We start from the raw sequence: 19,816 nt of genomic DNA, 5'->3' as shown, positions 1-19,816 counted from the left end.
CCACGTCCATCCAGGTTAATACGAAGGATGTAAAGTCTCCATTTTTTTTAATGGCTGAATAGTATTCCATGGTATACATATACCACAGCTTGTTAATCCATTCCTGGGTTGGTGGGCATTTAGGCTGTTTCCACATTTTGGCGATTGTAAATTGAGCTGCAATAAACAGTCTAGTACAAGTGTCCTTATGATAAAAGGATTTTTTTCCTTCTGGGTAGATGCCCAGTAATGGGATTGCAGGATCGAATGGGAGAGACCCCAGAATTCTTATCTATGAGTGTGATCATGATCAAGATAGTTTTATATCCAGTTCTCTGTGGCTGGAGGGATTCGGGGGGCAGCATTGATTTGGGATGTTTTGGTTTATTCATATTTGGTTTGGGTTTCATTTCCTTGGAATGTTCATTGTGATGTTTTAAATAAAAGGAGGTGAGTGTATGCATTAAAAAAAATAGATTACAGTGTATGACATAACTTTTATAAAGTTATCTTTGAATAGCTGTCATAAAGAAGGGTAAGCTGTAGATCAGACATGGGTCGTTAATATTTAATTTTAATTAACTTCTTTCTTATATCCTAGGTGGACCAGATATCTGGTTTTCATATAAGGTCTGTTCTCTGCGTCCCTATTTGGAATAGTAACCACCAAATAATTGGTAAGACATTCTATAAAGACTTCAAACTTCTCGTATAAAGAAAGAAATTTGGACAAACGAACATAAATACATTCAGCAAAGGAATTAGACAATTGCTACATTGAAATATTAAGCAATAATAATAATAATTTATTATTAAGTGTTTATGTTCGCTCCTTCTTTACAAGGTTTTTGTTTCTAGTCCTTATCTTAAACATTGTTATTGTTATCAAATTTTAAGCCTTTTTAATTTTGTGAATGCAAAAACATGGAAACTTAATAAACATGTATCTATAAAAATAAAAAAAAGAAAAAGAAACAGAAATTTGCTGTAAAATATACTCCTCTTCCATCAACACTTAAGTGCAAAAGAAAAGTACACTCGTATCTTTTTTATGTGTTCCCCCTTTTTATATCCAGGACTCATCAGACTATGTCTCATGCTCTTGTATATGCATAATCTCATAATCACATGCTTCTAATGAATCAATCTCAATCAGAACTTGAACAAATATGTATTAAGCTCAAAGAACCAGTGAATTTTGAAGTTGGAAGGGATCTGAGATAATATCAATAGAATTCTTTTATCTTACCTTTTAGAAATTGTAAGAAAGAGAAAGTGATAAATTGAGGAAGGTCACAAAGTTAGTGACAGCAGGGTCATAAAACGCAGGCCTCCTAACTCCTGCTGCAGACTCCCCCACCATGTCTGTATGTTTACATCTGTGTTTTTACACTTCATGAAAATGAGAAGGAAGAAAGGGCATTCAGGATTAGTGTTGCCACAAAGGGCCATTTATGCAAGGTGGCCCCTAAGTACCAAAGGAACAGAGAAACCAAAGAATGAGATAGACACATCCAGTTTGTCAGTAAAAGTGTGACTTATTAGGGGAACTGAAAAGACAGAGTGTGGTCCTGGGCAACCACAACACAAATAGATCTCGGTACCACAATCCTCTAGACCCAGGGCTTCTATCTTGGCTGAAAAGCAAGGATAGCGCAGGTGGAATGCTATGGAGAGCACAGCCTGTGATGTGTGCAACAACATTAAGGGTTGTTTTCGAGGAAAGGCCAGACCTACCGTGAGGCAATGTTTCTCCATAAATTAGACATCTTGGAGGCGTTCCCAGACTTGAGGTAGTCAGGAGTCACATGGCAGATTAGCATCTGAAATACAGTTATTCTTGTCTCCACAATTAGACACATACTGAACGTGCGTTTCTGCCTAGACAGTTTTGAAATAGGCCACATTTTCCCCAGCATAAGGGAATTGTGGGCATAAGCAGCCTCCAGTTTTATTCCATGTCCATTCAAGAAATGTTAGGAATTTCTATGCACAATAGAAATAGATATAATAAGGTTAACCTTCAAAGCAAGGTTACTTCTGTTGCCTGCTACCAATGGGGTAAGTTTAGTTCTAACCAAATTAATTTATGATTGCTTACTCTTTCTACAGTTCACATCCTGAATTATACCAGATGTTTCAGGGAATAACTTTCAAAACACACAAGTATAACAAGAAAAACTCAATAGTCTTGTAAACCATTAGCCTGTGTTCCCATTTAGTACCCCCCAAAAGCTGTCATTCTAAAGCATGTTTATATTTCAAAAACACCTCACTTTCCCACCATGAAGATAAGTCATCATATTCAAGAAAACACACATTATGAAATTCAAAACTTTTAGCATGTAATAGCCAAACGAACTGTTCAGAGTGAAATATAGGTTTATATGTGAGATTTCCACTTATTATCCATAGACAACACATGATGTTTCTTACATATTTTCTCTTCTTTTTAATTATAATTATATTTAAAACTTTATACATGATCTGATCTAATTGAATGATTTTCTCTTCTTTTTAACTATAATTATATTTAAAACTTTATACATGACCTGATCTAATTGAATGCTTTATACTAGGGGCTCAGATTGCCGTATCTTAGAATGTTCTTTATGGTCAATAATGTACCAATATCTTGAGCAAATTAAACAAACCAATGAAAAAATTCTTTCAGAATTCAGATTTTGACACCACCACAGCATACCCATCCTTTGATAAGTAGAAGTGTCTTAGAGTTTAGTTGATGATTGCAGGGAAAAGCAGAGAAAGATGAATAGATGCATTAGTTACCAAGTGTGTGTGTTTCCTTATGTCTCTTAGGGGGAATAATCCCACTTTTATTGTGTTTCAATACTTTTCTAACTATGCTTCTATCATTCATGACATCTCTATTTTAACCATGAACTCTCCTTGCCTGGGCTTCTTTCTTGGGTTTGATGCTTTTCTGATTGAATTTTTTCAGGGGAGGGCAAAGGGGCAAAGAGGAAGAGAAAAAAACATTTTTCAGGGAATCAGATTGATGCCTGGTAGAACTCCAGACTTTCCTGAGCCCTCGTCTCAATATCAGCCTTGTCCCCCCAGATTTATTCTCATGGGCTCATCAGGATCAGAGAGACCAGTGTGTAAACTGAGTGCAGTTACTTACGGGTAGAGTCAGCTCCGGCTCACCCTGGAAGAGTTACAAGATGTCCACACTGAAAATGACCATGTACTCTGCGCTTTCTCCGCAGGGGTGGCCCAGGTGTTAAACAGACTCGATGGGAAACCTTTTGATGATGCAGATCAACGGCTTTTTGAGGTAAGAAATACATTTACAGACTAAAATGTATATCACAAGCAGTCTCCTGGTTACAGCTTGCTCAGATTCGTAAGGATAAACAAGTATTAGTTAATTATTATTATTATTATACTTAAATGGTATGACAAAATTTACAGGAAGATTTAAGGAATTTGTAAGATTTGATTCTAATTTTCACTAATCATATAATTTTGTAACCATTGATTATTTTTATACTAATTTTATCACAAAATTGAAGCTCCTTCTCTTCTTTCCAAAGTGCTATTGTCCTGTTTTTGTCCTATTCATGTGTATTCAGAGCCGTGAGAGCCTGAGCCAGCTCTGCCGGCTGTACCACTCTCACCTTTCCCTGGTTTATAAGCTTCCATTCAGCCTAGGCCGAGAGATTAGCCTTGACCTGGCGTCTTTGTAGACCATGGTAGTAGCCAACATGAAAACCCATCATTATTTTTCCCTGGCTGAGAATAGCTTACAGCTTCTTTATTTCTTTTTTTTTTTTTTTTTTGTAGAGACAGACTTTCACTTTATTGCCCTCAGTAGAGTGCCGTGACATCACACAGCTCACAGCAACCTCCAACTCCTGGGCTTAGGCGATTCTCCTGCCTCAGCCTCCCGAGTAGCTGGGACTACAGGCGCCTGCCACAACGCCCGGCTATTTTTTTGTTGTTGTTGCAGTTTGGCCGGGGCTGGGTTTGAACCCGCCACCCTCGGCATATGGGGCCGGCGCCCTGCTCACTGAGCCACAGGCGCCGCCCCAGCTTCTTTATTAATAGTTCTAATTCAACCCTTCTTACCCTTAGCACTTGCCTATGGCTATATTCACTGGGTGTCTTTACCAAAATATTTTATAACCTAGCTACTGAAAAAGGTTGCTTTTGGTTAAATTGAATGGAGGTAGCTACTAAAATCAGTCCACAACCTAAATACTTTAAAAACACATTTAAGTAGACCATAAGCTTTTTTTAAATATATGGAGTAGTTTCTCCACAATGACATTAATTACTTTTTCTCATGTGCCTTGTGAACTATAAAGTTGTTACATGACAATAGTAATTATAAATTTTAATGTGCTATTTCCCCAAGGCCCACCTCTGTGTATAACAAAATTGCATTTTCTGTTCACTTCCTGATGACTGCCTGCTTTCACATTAGATTTTGCCAATGAGTTATTGCGATTTTTAATTAGTGAGCTTTCCTTTTCCTAGGCTTTTGTCATCTTTTGTGGCCTTGGCATCAACAACACAATTATGTATGATCAAGTGAAGAAGTCCTGGGCCAAGCAGTCTGTGGCTCTGGATGTAAGTACTGTATTTATGGTAGAATCATATGCTAGAAGCTCTAATTTTATGAGGGGAAATCTGTTCTTCTTGGGCTTAATTTCTTTTTTTTAGTTACCTATTCTTGGGTCCTAATCATTTTAGCATCATGGATTCAAATGTGATGAAATCTATCAAAACACAACATTGTATGTTCTATGATTAGCTATAGATTTTAAATATTACATTTACTAAACAGTGTTAATCCAGAGATAAACTTTAATCCAGTGTTAATCCAAAGATAAATCCAAACTTGTCAGGGTTTAAAATGTACGGTGAGCTCAGATTTGAATATGTGTAGATATTCTGCACATTTGCAGCTTTTCTTATCATAAGAGCAACTTCATTATGAGGATACGGGACCCAGATGGGGGAAGCTCTGCCATTGTTGTCAACCCGCATTCCCCTGTGCACACACACCCTGCTGAGACTCCCACCTGTTCCTGCACCACACGGAGGCCCACTAAGTTCTAAAAGCACAGTTCTCATCTACACTAAATCTCACATGCTTGTTTTAACCCAAGACCTTTTTTTCTCCAACTTCCGCTCTGTAAATAGTGCCAAAGATTTTGTTTATATCTATGAAATATTTAGTAGGGCAGGTAAAATGTCAGTGCCAAGATAAACGTCCATGGGATGGGATGGTATAATACATGTGCAATCTTCAAAATATTTTGTGTTCCAAGCCAGAAATTGGTAGAAAGAGAAGACCAAGGAGAAGTATAAGTAGACAAATCAATGGTGCCTACAGTACTCCCATTTGATAAGACATAAAATTATAGTTGTCTATGTAATACTTTTTCTTTTCTCCTGGCTAGACCATTACTTCTGGAAGCACAGAGATTTTTATCCACTTCATAATCTTTTCATTTTTTATTTTTTATTAAATCATAACTTTGTACACTGATGCATTTATGGGGTTCAGTGTACTCTTTTTCATAATCTTACTTGCAGTGCCTAGTAGTGTGCTTAGCACAGAGGAGGGATTTATTGGGTGGTTTTTGGAGGATTGAAGGAAGGATAAGGAGGAAAGAAAGAGGAAGGTAAGGGATTTCTTTTTGTTCTCTTTCCAAGATAAACCTATTTTGTTTTTATATATACCATCTTTACAGCAAGGATTAAAAAACGGTGTCTATGGGTTGAGTTAATAAATGAATGGACTATGCACATGCAACCAGCTGATAAGAATCACTAGTGGAGCATTAAGGTCTATGTGCAAAGCTACTTTCCAATCCTGGCTCTGTCACCTACCTCAGTTGTGATAATGAAATAAGATGAAGCATATGAATTTTAATAAGCAGCCAATAAAATCATAGCAATCACAATAATCACTGTATTGTTATTTATAGTAGTATATTTATTGCTGAGACATCACTGTGGATTGGGGAGAAAGAGCAAAGGACAGAAATCTAGAAAAACAAATGTTGAGTCACTCCTCCTTCACTATCTTCAGATTCTGATCTTTTCTGATCTGTTTTTTACTACTTGCAGCTATAAATGAAGTTCCATATAAATCCTATTTGATCGTGTTGCAGTCTAATTAGTACATAGCACACGCATTCAGAACATCTCACATATGCTCACTCTTCACCGGCCTCCTAGTGCCTCTTCATCATTTTGAGAAGGGGCTGGAATAACTGGGGTGAAGCATGAATGGCCGGTTCCCCCCAGATGGGAAGGTTTAATATAAGGCACCACTCTCACTGGCATCACTTCCTGCCCCAAAGAGCCACAGTCACCATCATCTAGAGAGTGCTAAAGTGCTGTATTATTTCCAGCACAGTGGCCTTAACCATGCCTTGCTTATTTGGATTCATAGTGAACACCTGAGTATTTGTGTGACTCAGATCCTTCTGTCCTTAGACACACAAGTTATTACTGACTCTGCCAAATTTCCAGCTCAACTCACAGCCTTGTGACAATCTTACCCATTCAACAAGTTACCTTACGTGTGCTGCCTTGTATGCTCCACGTGCTCTGTTTCTGTGCCAGAGTCTAAAGTGGCATCTGGGTCAGGATTCCAGGGTTGCTGCCTTGCTTTTGTCCCTCCCACTCTAAGCCAGCCCTACTGCACCTGGTACCAAATTCTTGACTCAATGGTCAGGGGGCATCCGCCTCACTCCCTGTCCTGGAAACCCATATGCAAGAGTATCTGGAAGGACTTCTTATTCCCAGAGCTTTGTGAAGACAAAAAAACGATTGGTTGAGAGCCACTAAAACCAAATCAAGGAATGAGATCTCTGTATACTATAATGCACATTAATTTCTGAATGAGTATGTATTTTAAATTATGTATGTATTATACGTACATAAGTATGTATTATATATGAATAAATATATGTGTATGAATATTTCCATTAACACATATATTTATGTATTTATAACCAACCTAGTCCCATAAAGGATTTGAGCTACTTTATAAGAATATAAATAATCCAGCAAAAATTTTTTAAGTAAAATAATAACAACAGCAGAGACAAAAGAAAGAGAAAGCCAGGGGACAAAGCCCAATACAGCTACCCTCTGTCATTGCTATATCTCCTCTCCAAGATGCCCGACTAGCCCTGCCCCTTCTTCCACTGCTGCTAAGAGAGGATTCCCCACTCGAGAGGGGCCTCGTTCAGCTTCTCTGTGCGTAGTCTCATTTTTGCTTTTTCTTTTCCGTTTTATTCTACTTGATCTTGTCCCAAGAAGAGCTACATCTAAGTGTACTTCTCAGTTCTCATCTTATTGCAGTGTATTTTTTTTTTCAGTTAGCAACTAGAGTGGAGGAAAGTAATCCATCCTACAGCCCCAGTGACAGTATCCACCCTAGAAACCTTTTCTTCTCCAGAAAGGGAGCACACGTAATTCATGGCCCCTTAGAGAGTTAATGGGACTTTTGAGAGATAGCACAACACCATCCTCTTCTGTCTTTTAAAAATCCTATCTTCCAGGTATTTTTAATAGAAGTACTTTCCTTCTTAGTGGGTCCTCTGGGAGTAAATATTCTCCAGATAGATTATTTAGAAAGACTAATCCCCACAAATGGGGCTGAGTACACTATGCGAAACACTTGGAGCTTGCTGAAAGTACACTTTTCCCTCCAAAAGATACAGCTTTATATTTTCCCCCAAATAGCCACTGATTGCTACATAATACTTGCTGCTTTTCCTAGTCACTTGAAATGCCATCTTAAATTATATAAATTCATATTATATATTCAAGTACATTTCTTTACATGTTAGTCTGCTCCACTGATTTGCTTCTTTCTAAACCAGAAATTTATTGTTTTAAATACACTTTTAATGTAGGTCTTGCACAAGGAGGCTGCTGACTTTATCCAAGCAAAAGGCAGAGCAGGGAGAAGATTTAAAGTGTTGATTTTAGCATTCGCCTGATCAGTCCAGGTAGCATTAATACTCGTTTAGTAGCTGTTGACCTTGGGCAAGCTGCTTAAACGTTCAATTTCAGGTTTTCATACATTAAATGGGTATGATAAAAAGGGTGTTTCAATAGTTAAGAAAAATAATTCAGAGAAAGTATTTAGAGGTAATATTCAGTTATAGTTAGTGCTTAATGAATGTGAGCTGTTCTTACTGACCAGTGCACTTGCTGTCCTTAATCTTCATTGAATTCGGCCTGTTAAGTCCAAGATTGGCTGTAAGATTGTGTTGATTGAGGAGAACAAGGGTATTATACCTTTTGGCTGTTTTATCAGGAAAATCACTTCCTGCTTCAAGTTCGAGCTGAAAACAGATCCCCTATTCCCGAGTCCTGTGGCACGTGCTGTGATAGTCACACCACTGAGCATTCAGCCTGTTGCAAGTGCAGTGCGGCTGCCCAGGGCACTCCTGAGTGCTCGATGCTTCATCACACATGTTTCTGCAGAAAGGTCCCAGGTGTGGAAATACAACATTTCCCATGTCGAAACCAGACAAGCAGGTCTTCCAAAGCTATATGCTTCCCCCAAATATTTGCCATGCTAGAGATTCCCTTCCCTGTTACTACATCCCAGCAACTTCAGCTCATTTTAGCCATGATCCATAGTGGTGAAAATAGAAATACAAACATATGAAACATTGTCTATTGTTCTGGATTTTTTTTTTTTTTGACAGTCTTGCTTTGTTGCCCTTGGTAGATTGCTATGGCATCATAGCTTTCAGCAACCTCAGACTGCTGGGCTCAAGCAATCCTCTTGCCTCCCAAGTAGCTGGAACTACAGGTGCCCACCATGATGCCCAGCTAGTTTTTCTATTTTTAGTAGAGACAGGGGTCTCGCTATTGCTCAGGCTGGTCTCCAGTTCCTGAGCTCAAGCAATCCACTCACCTCAGCCTCCCCGAGAGCTAAGATTGCAGGTGTGAGCCACCCTGTTCCAGCCTTTAAAAATGAAACGACTAATGTATTTTCTTGATTTTGTTTAACAATTGAATTATCAACTCAATTATTTTTGATGACTGCTTTCCTTAATTTCTCAAATTCAGGTATGCGATTCTACTGTTAAAATCTTTTCCTAAATATATAAAATTAATACTCTAAAGCTCTTAGAGAGCAGAGAAGCTCCTAAAGCTGAATAGCGGAACAAAGAGAGAGATTTACTATCATTTTTAATAGTTTTAATTTTATGACCCCGATTTCCATTCTACATAAGCAGCCAGGAGCTCCAGAAGGGCTATGCTAATGTCTCTTTTTACATTTTCTATGGCCCTCCATAGAGTGCCGTGGCATCACACAGCTCAAAGCAACCTCCAACTCCTGGGCTTAAGCGATTCTCTTGCCTCAGCCTCCCGAGTAGCTGGGACTACAGGCGCCCGCCACAACGCCCGGCTATTTTTTGGTTGCAGTTCAGCCGAGGCTGGGTTTGAACCTGCCACCCTCGGTATATGGGGCCGGCGCCTTACCAACTGAGCCACAGGCGCCGCCCTCTTTTTACATTTTCTGAGAGTAAAGACCTTAGTTAAACAACAGAAAATTTACCTAAAAATCGGAACACAGAGAAAACACAACATGAATGTGGATGTGGAATATTATTTCTTCGTTCTTCGAACATCAGAATTGTCGTTTGGGGTGTCTTTCATAGTTACTGCAAATGAGACCTTACCTAATACAGATGAGAAATTTCCCAGGAAATAATAAGCGTGTGTGTTAAGGGACTCTTCATACAATTTTATCATCAGAAGAGGGAAAGAAATGAAGGTCACACAGAGGGTGAGAAAAGGCATGTGCGCTCCGAGTCAAGCCCCACTTATTCTACCTCCCCAAAGCCTCATCTATCTAGTTCCTTCTTTCCCATTGCCACAGCGACCATCTTACTTGAAGAGCTTCATTACCTCTGGACTGGGCAACTGCAATAGCCTTCTACTTATCCTCCTAAAATGCATTTTAGATTGCATCGCTCACCCACTCATAGACTTTAAATTATTCCCCCATTACCTACCTAAGTACAAATGTCCTGACCATTGGGATCCCTGAAAATATCACACCAAACTATTTCCCTCCCCCCGGCTCTCATTTCTCTTCTCAGTGTATCTTTGCTACTTACAAACTCAGCCACATCATAGTCTACAAATCAGCCACCTGCTTCTCTACCATCTGGTCTCTAATATCCCCTCCACTTTTGCCATCCTCTGTTCCAACGATGCCATCTCCACTGGAAATTGTGCTGTGATTCCGAGCCAGATGTAAATGAAATCTTCTCTCTAAACCTCTAATCCCGTGGTGATTTGTTCCTCTCTTTGCCCTACATTAGAGTTAATTGTGAGTCTGTCATGTTTTCCTCTGCTGGAACCTGTGTGCCTTGAATTTTGTGGTCATGTTTTATCCATCTTTTATTCCTTTCAGTGTTAGATATATATCTGGTTATCAGTAGAACTATATTGAATAAATGAATTCATGCTGCCACAAATAATCATTTGGGTCTGCCACGGCCACCTTCTGAAAAGAAAGAGCTCAGGCTGTGATGGAAGAGCTGGCCGTCACTCTCAGTCGTGTTGGCCAGACTGGAGTGGCTTCTCCTCTGTAGTCCCTTCCTCCGGGATAAGCGAAAGGCACAGAGTTGTTTTCATTTTGGGGGCAGATGCAGGTGGGAGTGGGGACCTTTTCCTAATACCCTGTCCCCTGAGGTGTTTCCTTAGATGAAGATTAAGAAGCCAGAAGGCTGAATAATGTCCCATAATACCCATTTTAAGTATGTCCCATACCGTGTTTATCCATCAGTCCATCAGTGGACACTTGGGTTGCTTCCGTGGTCAGAGTGCTTTCAAGCATGGTTATTTTTCATGGGTCTATTCAGTCCATGGGAAAACTCATGTCTTCACCCTTTGGGTTTTATAAATACAGCGCTCTCCTTTTTCTGTCTACTAATCTTCCTTAGAATTTTTAAGTGTAAATTAGTTACTAGTCTCTGTTCCCCTACCACATTCTGGAGAAATAACATATTAGGTTCCCCCAAGTGGTTCTGTGGAAGGAAGCTTCAAGAAACCCCTAAGAAATCCTCCATGTGGGGCTCTCTCACGAACTGTTATCCTTCTCTTTCATAAAGAGATGTGCACTGTGCACCTGAGCTTGGAGGCGGCAGAACTAGTTCGGTGCATCTTGTTTCTAAGTCCCATATTGACAGCCTAGACGGCTTAGCACCTCCCTGTAGAATGCAGTGTCTGTTGTTCTCATCTATAAACTTAGGAAAGTTTCCATTGAGACATCCTGTTATCTACCAAAATGGTTTTTCAGACCGAGTTACTGTTAGACAGTGATCTGGTAATTGTCCAAATGACAAATGTCTGCCCTTAGAAGACCCTAACTGCCAATACACCAGCAGATAACCAATTGTTCCCATTCATAAATTCTTTACTGAAAACATTTTAGATTAGGTAAATACTTCTTTCCCCATTGTCTACAAATTAGAGCTTTCAAGAGACTCCACAATTGACATCAATCTCTCACTTCTTCTCACTTCTTACTTTCTATGAAATTTGTATTTAATTTGTAGTTCTCAAAAATATCTTGAAATTTCCACCCTGGCTCTTTCCTTCATTAGCTTAAAGTACTGACTGTATCAGCTTTAACTTTTGGGGGCAATTTCATGATATTTTGCCAGAAAGGAAGTTAAACATATTTTTAATCTGTCATCAACAATCTCTTTCCTTGAATTGTTAATATTCCTTGTTTTGTACTTTTTAATTTCGTATTATTTGCAAACACAGGATCACAATGTAAACTGAATATTTTAGTAGATTCAAAATTGCTCTTTTGGATTTTTTGACTGATTTTACCTTGGAATTGTCTTAGTTTGAAATTAATGTAGTCATTGGTGTTTTCTCTTTTACTTTTCTTTATTTTTAGAATATTCATTTGATGAATATTTCCTAATTTTAAGTATTGTCCTGGGTACTGGAGACAAAATTGTGAGCAAAGCAAACTTGATCTCTGCCTTAAGGAGTTTACAATATGGAGCGACATCGAAACCAAAATTATGCAAATAAATTGTGATAAATTGAATGAGGAAAAAAGGTAGGATGCCATAGACTATCTGAGAGGAGACATAACCTCTGCTGGCATTTTAGGGAAATCCTCTCCAAGGATATACATTTAAACTGAAAATCTCCCACTCATCTTTTTATTTTTATTATTTCTGGGGCATTTTATTTTCATCATTTTTTAACTACAAACATATAAATTTAATTTTTGATCTACTCTCAGACTCTTGTTTTTAATAAGAAATTTGGTTTTACAGCTATTATCTTGCTCTTTCTGAGATTTTACTTTCTTATACTTTGCTTTTTCTTTGTTTCGCTTTTTCTTCGCTACATAAACTATAGTTTGCTTGATTTTTTTAACTCCTCGAGTGAAGTGAAAACTATTTATCCTTACTTCTTCTTACAAAAGCATTCTTTAGTCAGTATTCCTCTAGTTAAAGACAAAAATGAACCATTACCTTTTAACTTCTACTATATAAAATAAAAAACCATGGAATATGCCCTTACCCTCTAGTTTCCTAATTTTTGTTCATGTTTTGTCTATGCATTGTTTTTAATTACATGATTGTTAATAGATTTTTTAAATTTACACAATGATTTTTAATGAAATGTTGTATTCTTCAGTATTAATATACCTGTATTTATAACATCAATTTTGACAAAATCTTTTTGCTTTGGTAACCTAATCTTGCTGATCAAAAGACCCCAAAACTTATTTATCTTAAAACAACAATTTTGTTACTCTTTAATAAAAATATATCTTGATATAGTATCAACCCAGGAAGTTTCCTTATGCTCCTTCCTAAGGACACCCACCACCACTTCTGGAGACAACCACTGTTCTGATTTTTTCCACCATAGACAAATTTTACCTGTTGTAGCATTTTGTATAAATTAAATTATGCACCAAACAGGCCTATATACTCTTTCATGTAAGGCTTCTTTCAGCCACCATGATGCCAGTCCATTTCTTGTCTGTCTGTTCTTTTCTATTAATCTGTTGATCCTGAGCTCTTGCATTAAAAAAAAATTATTAAATCCAATGTAAAATTAAATTTTGCTATTATAATTTGGGTTCCCTTGAAATTCTTTCACATTAATCAACCCATCTCCATTGTTGTCTATGTACATTCACTGAATAAATATTTGCTGAGCTCCTGCTTTTTGGTAGATACTGTTCTAGATGCTGAGGATTCAAAACTGAAGAAACAAATAGTATTCATATCCTCATGAACCTTATAGCCTAGTAGGAAAAGACAGGTGGTAGGTAAGTAAACAGATAAACTAGCAGGAGAAATGTATTTTAATGTGTCACAAAGAAAAGGAAGCCAATGTTTTAATAAAGAGGAACTAAAAATAGGAGAGCACTGTGGTCACACTCGGGAGAGGCTGCCCTGAGAAAGCGATCGTGGAGCTTTGTTATCTCATTCTGCTCTTCGTTTGCTTATTACACTAGTTTTATCCAAACCTATTTGCCTTTCTGGTCCAGTTTCAATGATGCTCTTTCTTCCTGTATCTTATGAAGACACCTGTATCTTATGAAGGCATAGATTTCTAAAAGATAATGGCCCTTGCATGAAATAGTCATGACTTGTACATTCTGTCTGGGTTTTCAGGATGCTTTTCCCTTTTCCTTGGACTGCAGTGTTCGCTAAACTGTCAAGGCTTTGTGATTGTCCTTGAGCTCTCTCACGATCCACTTATGTCCCATTACATCCCTTTGATTAGATATTGAAAAGGAGGCAAACTGATGTATTTGCTTTCTAGCCTGATTCTTAGTACCCAGCACGTAAACACAGTGTGATTCTGCTGAAATGGTGTATATTCCCCTAATCGGGTCACAGTGGATTCTGAATCTCTTATGTATGAGATGTGGCTATATGTCCCGTTCACCACTGTGTCCCTAGTGCTGGCACAGCACACAATAGACATGAAGGAAATACGTACTGAATGAATCAAATATACAAACATGCAAGCAAAGATCACAACATGCCATAAGAATCTTGGTCCTCATCATACATTGCTACTAAGGTTTTATATGACATACAGCCAACTGATTAAAAATGCAGGTTTTAAAATTAGACTATGAGGACTTTAATTTTGCTTTCTAGCTGTGCATCTCTGAAAAAGTCACTTAAGTTCCAGGTGGTGCCTGTGGCTCAGAGGGGTAGGGCACCAGCCCCATAAGCCAGAGGTGGCGGGTTCAAACCCAGCCCTGGCCAAAAACTGCAAAAAGAAAAAGAAAGTCACTTAGCTTCTTTGGGCTTCCTTGTTCTCACTTGCCAAACCTGTGGGATTGTTTTGAAGATAAAACAAAACAATGCTGGTAAAATCTTTAGTACTGTGCTCATGAAATGTCAATAATAGTATTTACTTATAATATCCCTCACACCCCCACCATGATGCAGTGCACTGTTTGACTTTGCCCCCTAATATGAAAGTTAGTACTTCAAAAACAGCTGCCATTCAGTAGAAGGTGCCCTGGTGAATTTTCTGGTTGATACAGATCCTGGGTCTCTGAGCGAGAGCCCGGGCATCGGAGAGAGGAGCAGGGCTCTCCTGGGCCTAGTTTAGGAACAACACCTTCCCATCTTCTTTTAGGCCAGGGGGACGCTTTATTTCAGGGGGTGAAGTATGGTTAAGCAAAAGTATCTTTTTCTTGGTCCAGCTGCAGCTACCTTATAATTGGTAAAAGTTCTTCTCAGATTCTAGTAGTGGGTTAACAATGGTAGATAAGTTTCTGGATTTTCATTTAGTTATTTTGTGGAAAGTAGGAGAATCTACATATTCAGTCAGCCAGATAGCATTTTTTAAATAAATTTTATATTTTAACTGTTTGCTTTTCCGTCCCTCCCTTCTTTTCTTCTTTTCTTCCTTCCTTTCTTCTTTGAGACAGAGTCTCACTCTGTTGCCCCAGACTAGAGTGCTCTGGAATCATAGCTCACAGCAACTTCAAATTCCTGGGCTCAAGCGATCCTCCTTCCTCAGCCTCCTAAATAGCTTGTACTACAAGTACCCACCACCACTAAAAATAGTTTCTCTTTTTTTAGTGGAGATGGGGTCTCACTCTTGCTCAGGCTGGTTTTGAACCCCAGAGCTCAATCAATCCACCTACTGCAGCCTCCAGTGCTAGGATTGTAGGCATGAGCCACCACGCCTAGCAAACTTTATATTTTAGAATAGCTTAGATTGACATAAAAATTGGGAAGATGGTATGGAAAGTTCCCATATACCTTACCCCCCACTTCCCTCTATTAATAACATTAATATGGTACATTTGTTACAATTAATGAACCAATATCATATTGCTGCATTATTAACAATACACTATAACATTAACATACTATGTTCTTTCTTTGTTCATATATCCTTAGTCCTTACTTACTATCCTTTTATTATCCAGGATCCCATCCATGATACCCTATTACATTTAGTCATCCTGTCTCCTTAGGATTATCTCCGCTATGCTGGTTTTTCATACTTTCCTTTTCCTTGATGGTTTTGAGGAATACTGATGAGATATTTTGTAGCATGGCCCTCTACTGAGATTGGTTCAATGCTTTCCTCATGACTAATCTGAGATTATGGGTTGTGGGGAAGAAGAACACAGATGTAAAGTTCCACGTGAAGGGTATATACTGTCAGCATGACACATCACTGTTGGCGTTAAACTCCATCATCCGGCTGAAGTAGTGCTGGTCAGGCTTCCCCACTGCACAGTTCCTCTTCCCCCCCTTTCTGTACTGTACTCTTTAGAAGGAAGTCTGGGCAAACCACACCTAAGGAGTGGGGAGTTGTGCTCCTCCTCCTTGAGGGGCAAGTATCTATGTAAATTATTTAGAATTATTCTGTATGGGACATTTGTCTCTCCCTCCCTCCGTCTTCCCTCCCTCTTCTCTCTAGTAGATGACAGAGACAGGTGAAAGGAGACTACTGTACAGCGTGAAGAGTTCCAGGAAAGAGGTAGAAGCGATGCCAGGGCAGTGTGGAGGAAAGGCATTGCACTCCAAGCACAGACATGACTGCTCCGCAGAGAAGGCTCCTGCTAAGTGAGCTTCATGGTTTTGAAGACAATGCTCCAGGCAGAAGGAACATCGTGAGTGAAAGTAGGAGGTCCCGAGGCAGCAGGCTATTCAAGGCGGCCCCAGCACCTCAGCCCAGCTAGGGCAAAGGGCTCGAGAAGGAAAACGCAGGGCATGAGGCCAGAGAGTCAGGGGGGGCAGATCACAAGGATTCTCATGCTACACCAAGGAATTTGCACTTGATTCTAAAAGTGGTGGAGAACCATTGAAGGGAACATGATGCGTTTGACATTTTAGAGAGATCATTCCAGCAGCTACGTAGAGAAAATTCATAATTATCCCTTTTTAACCTCATAATCATACTTTGGTTTTCTTTCTAACAAAAAGTTGACCATGTTTTTATTTCATTTCCTGTTAAATGATTTTTGGTGGTTTTCCAAAATGAAATCTGCTCTCAAATAATTTGCCACAGCTGCCTGGGTGTAAGGAATGTGCTTTGGGATTGTGGACGAGAGTTCTCAAATATAGCAGAATGTTTGGAGTAACTTAATGTAGTCCACGGTAACCTTAAGAAGTAACTGTTATTTGGATGCATTCATTCTGGCTTATTTGTTTAAAAACTTTTCATTCATTAGTTCATATTTTTTCTTCTGTTTTTGTTATGTTATTTTTCATGCTTTTCAAAATGCTGTGTTTATGATGCTTACCACGTGTTGGGCACCAGGCTATGTGTTTTACATTTATTTTTTTATTGATCCTTTGTCAAAACAGTGTGGAGTAGACAACATCATTCCTATTTCACAGATGAGAAAACTGAGACTTGGGAAGATTTAGACATTTGCTGAGGTAGCTTTGCAGCTTGCATTGCATAGGTAGTGGCAGAGCTGGGATGCGTGCTCAGGTCCGTGTGTTCTAAAAGGCTGTGCTGTGCAAATTATGCTGCAGGGGGTTTGGGGGGAATGGCCTATCAACTGCGTTTACCACTGGAGTCCTTGGCTGCTGTGACGGAAATAGGAAGAGCCAAGGTAAAGGGTCAGTTTCTTACATCGGGGGCATGCTTATGGTTTATGTGACTGTGGTGACACTAATTAGGGTCAAAAAATGAAGACAAGCTCAATTGACTTGAAAGCTCAAGCTAAATAAAACACCCTCGGAAAGGCATTCTTTTTGATTCCAACAAAAATTACTAACTTCTCAGTTAAGAAAGGGTTGCTTTTAACTCGAAAGCTTTTGGTTTCTCAGTGTGGATTCTAAGAGTCATAGCCAGGGTCCATGCAAGCCCCAGCTGGTCACTCCTTCATTCAGTCCTATCTGGATCAAACACTGAGTCTGTTGACTCAGAGCAATTACTCCACAGTGTGAGAAATAGAACAGCCTTCTCTAGCGGAACAGAGAAGTGTGCCTTAGCCTGCCAGCTTCTCTTGTAAAACACTGGCTTGTGAAAGCCAGGTTTACAGCTGGCCAAGTTTACGGCTGGCCAGGTAGGAAACTGGCGTTCACTTTGGGTGCAATGCTCAGTATCGTGAGAGAGCTTTCCTACAGGGCAGTCTGGGGATGCTGCTTTTAAAAGAATCACACCTAGATCCCACCAGCTGGAACCAAGCTGAAACAATTCAGGAGAGATTAGACTTATGGGCTCCCTTCCCCTGATCCCCTACTTCACACTGTGCCAAGTATGTACGTGTGTGAGCCCTGAAGCCTGTTCCAAACTCTCTCCACAGTCCCATACAGAGGTGCATTCAGAGGAGGCCAACTCTGCGGATGAAGCCTAGGCAGGCCCTGGCAGTGAGCTATAGGAATTTGAGCATCTAGGAGAATTTGGGGTACCTGGGATTTAGTCTGGATGGCTCCAAATACCTGGAACATAATGTGGATGACATGTTCCCAGGGATCCTTTTCTCCCCGGGGGATGGGCCACAGCCAGCAAGACAGCTTGGGGCCCAGCCCAGGGTCTTGTGAGGTCCAGCTGTCACCTGAGAGTCAGCAAAATGCTGACCAAGCTCCTATTCTGAGTGTCTCCATCCCAGAACCTGTCTTAATTAGGGCCTTAAAAGTCAGTTAGATTTTTCCAAAAAGAATTAGTATAGCAAAAGTTTTAAAGCAATTGAAAACATACACACACACATGAATATGTGGGGGGGGGGTTAATTAAAGAATTAATAGTAATCTTTAGATCATCTACAACCCCCAGGTGCCACCTAAGGGATTTTTGTTTCACATGGCCCTCACGAACTTCTGGAAAGTAGGGATATTCATCAAACCAGATCTCAGGGGGTAGGACGCACATGTCTCATTCACATTATGGATAAAACATCTTGAAGTTATTATCTTCAACCCCCTGCCCAGTGGGAAGAGGAGAAGCCTGGCTTTAGACACCCAGGAGGCATCTCAGAAGTCCCTAGAGAAAAAAGAGTATGAACCTTCCCCCTTGATCCCCTGGATATGAAGGTCATATGTACTGATAAACTCTGCAGCAGCAAAGCCCAGGCAAGTAATCATCACTTTCTAAACATCTGTTTCTTGGAAAGGACAGCAAGAAGAGCCAGCTAGCACATCAGCTCAGATACTGGGCCCAGAGCAGAGGCTGAGAAACACTCAGCTGTCTTGGCCTATTTCCTGCAATTGAGCGTCCCTAGATGATGAGTCAATAAGCTTTCAAACCACCTATTTTGTATTTCTGTTTCCAAAAGTGTGTCCCACCCTTCCCATTGCCCAGAAACTCTAGATTTGGCACCATCAGACCTATCCCCGCACCTCTCATTCAGCTCCCTCCAAGTGATTAAATTCATCCTGTGGAATGAAGTAAAAATAAAGGGGAAAACGCCATTAAAAAATCAGACATCAACTAACGAACAGCAGACATTTGTTTGTGGGATGTGGTGGGATGGGGATTCTACCTGGATTGCTGAGCAGTGAGACTTGCCAGAGAAAGAGATCTGTCTCCAGCAGGTCTGGGCAATTAGCAGCAGCCCCTGAACTTGGCAGAGATGAGGTAGAAGCTGCTTCTGGCTCTTTGCAAGGGTTGATTGGTGGGGTGGAGGTGGGGAGGGGGGAGGAATGGCTCCTTAACTTAGCAAATGCATTGGCCTTATTTGGATGGGTCTGCCTCTGGGGAACATTTCTTATCCCCAACAAGCACCTACACTTGCTGTAACCAAAAGCTAAATTATAATGGCTTCCCAAACCTCTGCGATTCAGTCCCTGAGCCGTCTCTGACCACCTGTTGTTCTTCCTCTTACCACCGGCCACCTTGTTTTTCCTTGAACAAGGGGAGCATGTTCCTGCCACAGCCTCTGCACTTGCGCCCTGCACCCTCTCCCTGACACCCACATGGCTTGCTCCCTCAGCAACTTCGGGTCTTTGTCACACTGTTGAGTGTCACCTTCCCAGTTAGTCCTAGATATCCGTGCAGCAGCCCTCCTGCCAGCCCGCGCCTTCCGCTGCCGGCTGCTCTCCACAGCCCTCACTATCATTTGACACACTATCGTTTATTTACTTAGCTCTGCATTTCTGTCTCTCTAGATTGTTATCTCTTTTCTTCACTGGAACATCCCTAGCACCTAGGAGATTCCAAAACACAGTTGATACTCAGTATCTGTGGACTGAGAAATCTAAAGGCATGTGTTTCCCAGTACTGGTGCCCAACCCAGGTAATGAAACTCACCATCTCCACCTTCAGGCCTGCCAAGCCATGAACCAGACGTTGTCGAGCCCCTCCGCTTCCTTCCAGTTACTAGATTCTGGAA

At 40.1% G+C, this 19,816-nt stretch overlaps 1 protein-coding gene across 1 annotated transcript in view; it reads left to right on the top strand.

Annotated features, from left to right (window-relative positions):
* Positions 1–19,816, top strand: part of PDE11A (phosphodiesterase 11A) — a 428,924-nt gene that overhangs the window by 253,687 nt on the left and 155,421 nt on the right. The window contains exons 7-9 of the mRNA XM_053597557.1: positions 581–656; positions 3,210–3,277; positions 4,483–4,575. Coding sequence (XP_053453532.1) covers positions 581–656; positions 3,210–3,277; positions 4,483–4,575 — 237 coding nt within the window. The remainder of the gene's footprint in view (positions 1–580; positions 657–3,209; positions 3,278–4,482; positions 4,576–19,816) is intronic.

The sequence above is a fragment of the Nycticebus coucang genome, chromosome 7 (genome assembly GCF_027406575.1).
Source record: "Nycticebus coucang isolate mNycCou1 chromosome 7, mNycCou1.pri, whole genome shotgun sequence".
NCBI lineage: Eukaryota > Metazoa > Chordata > Mammalia > Primates > Lorisidae > Nycticebus > Nycticebus coucang.
This window is presented reverse-complemented; position numbering and strand designations above follow the sequence as displayed.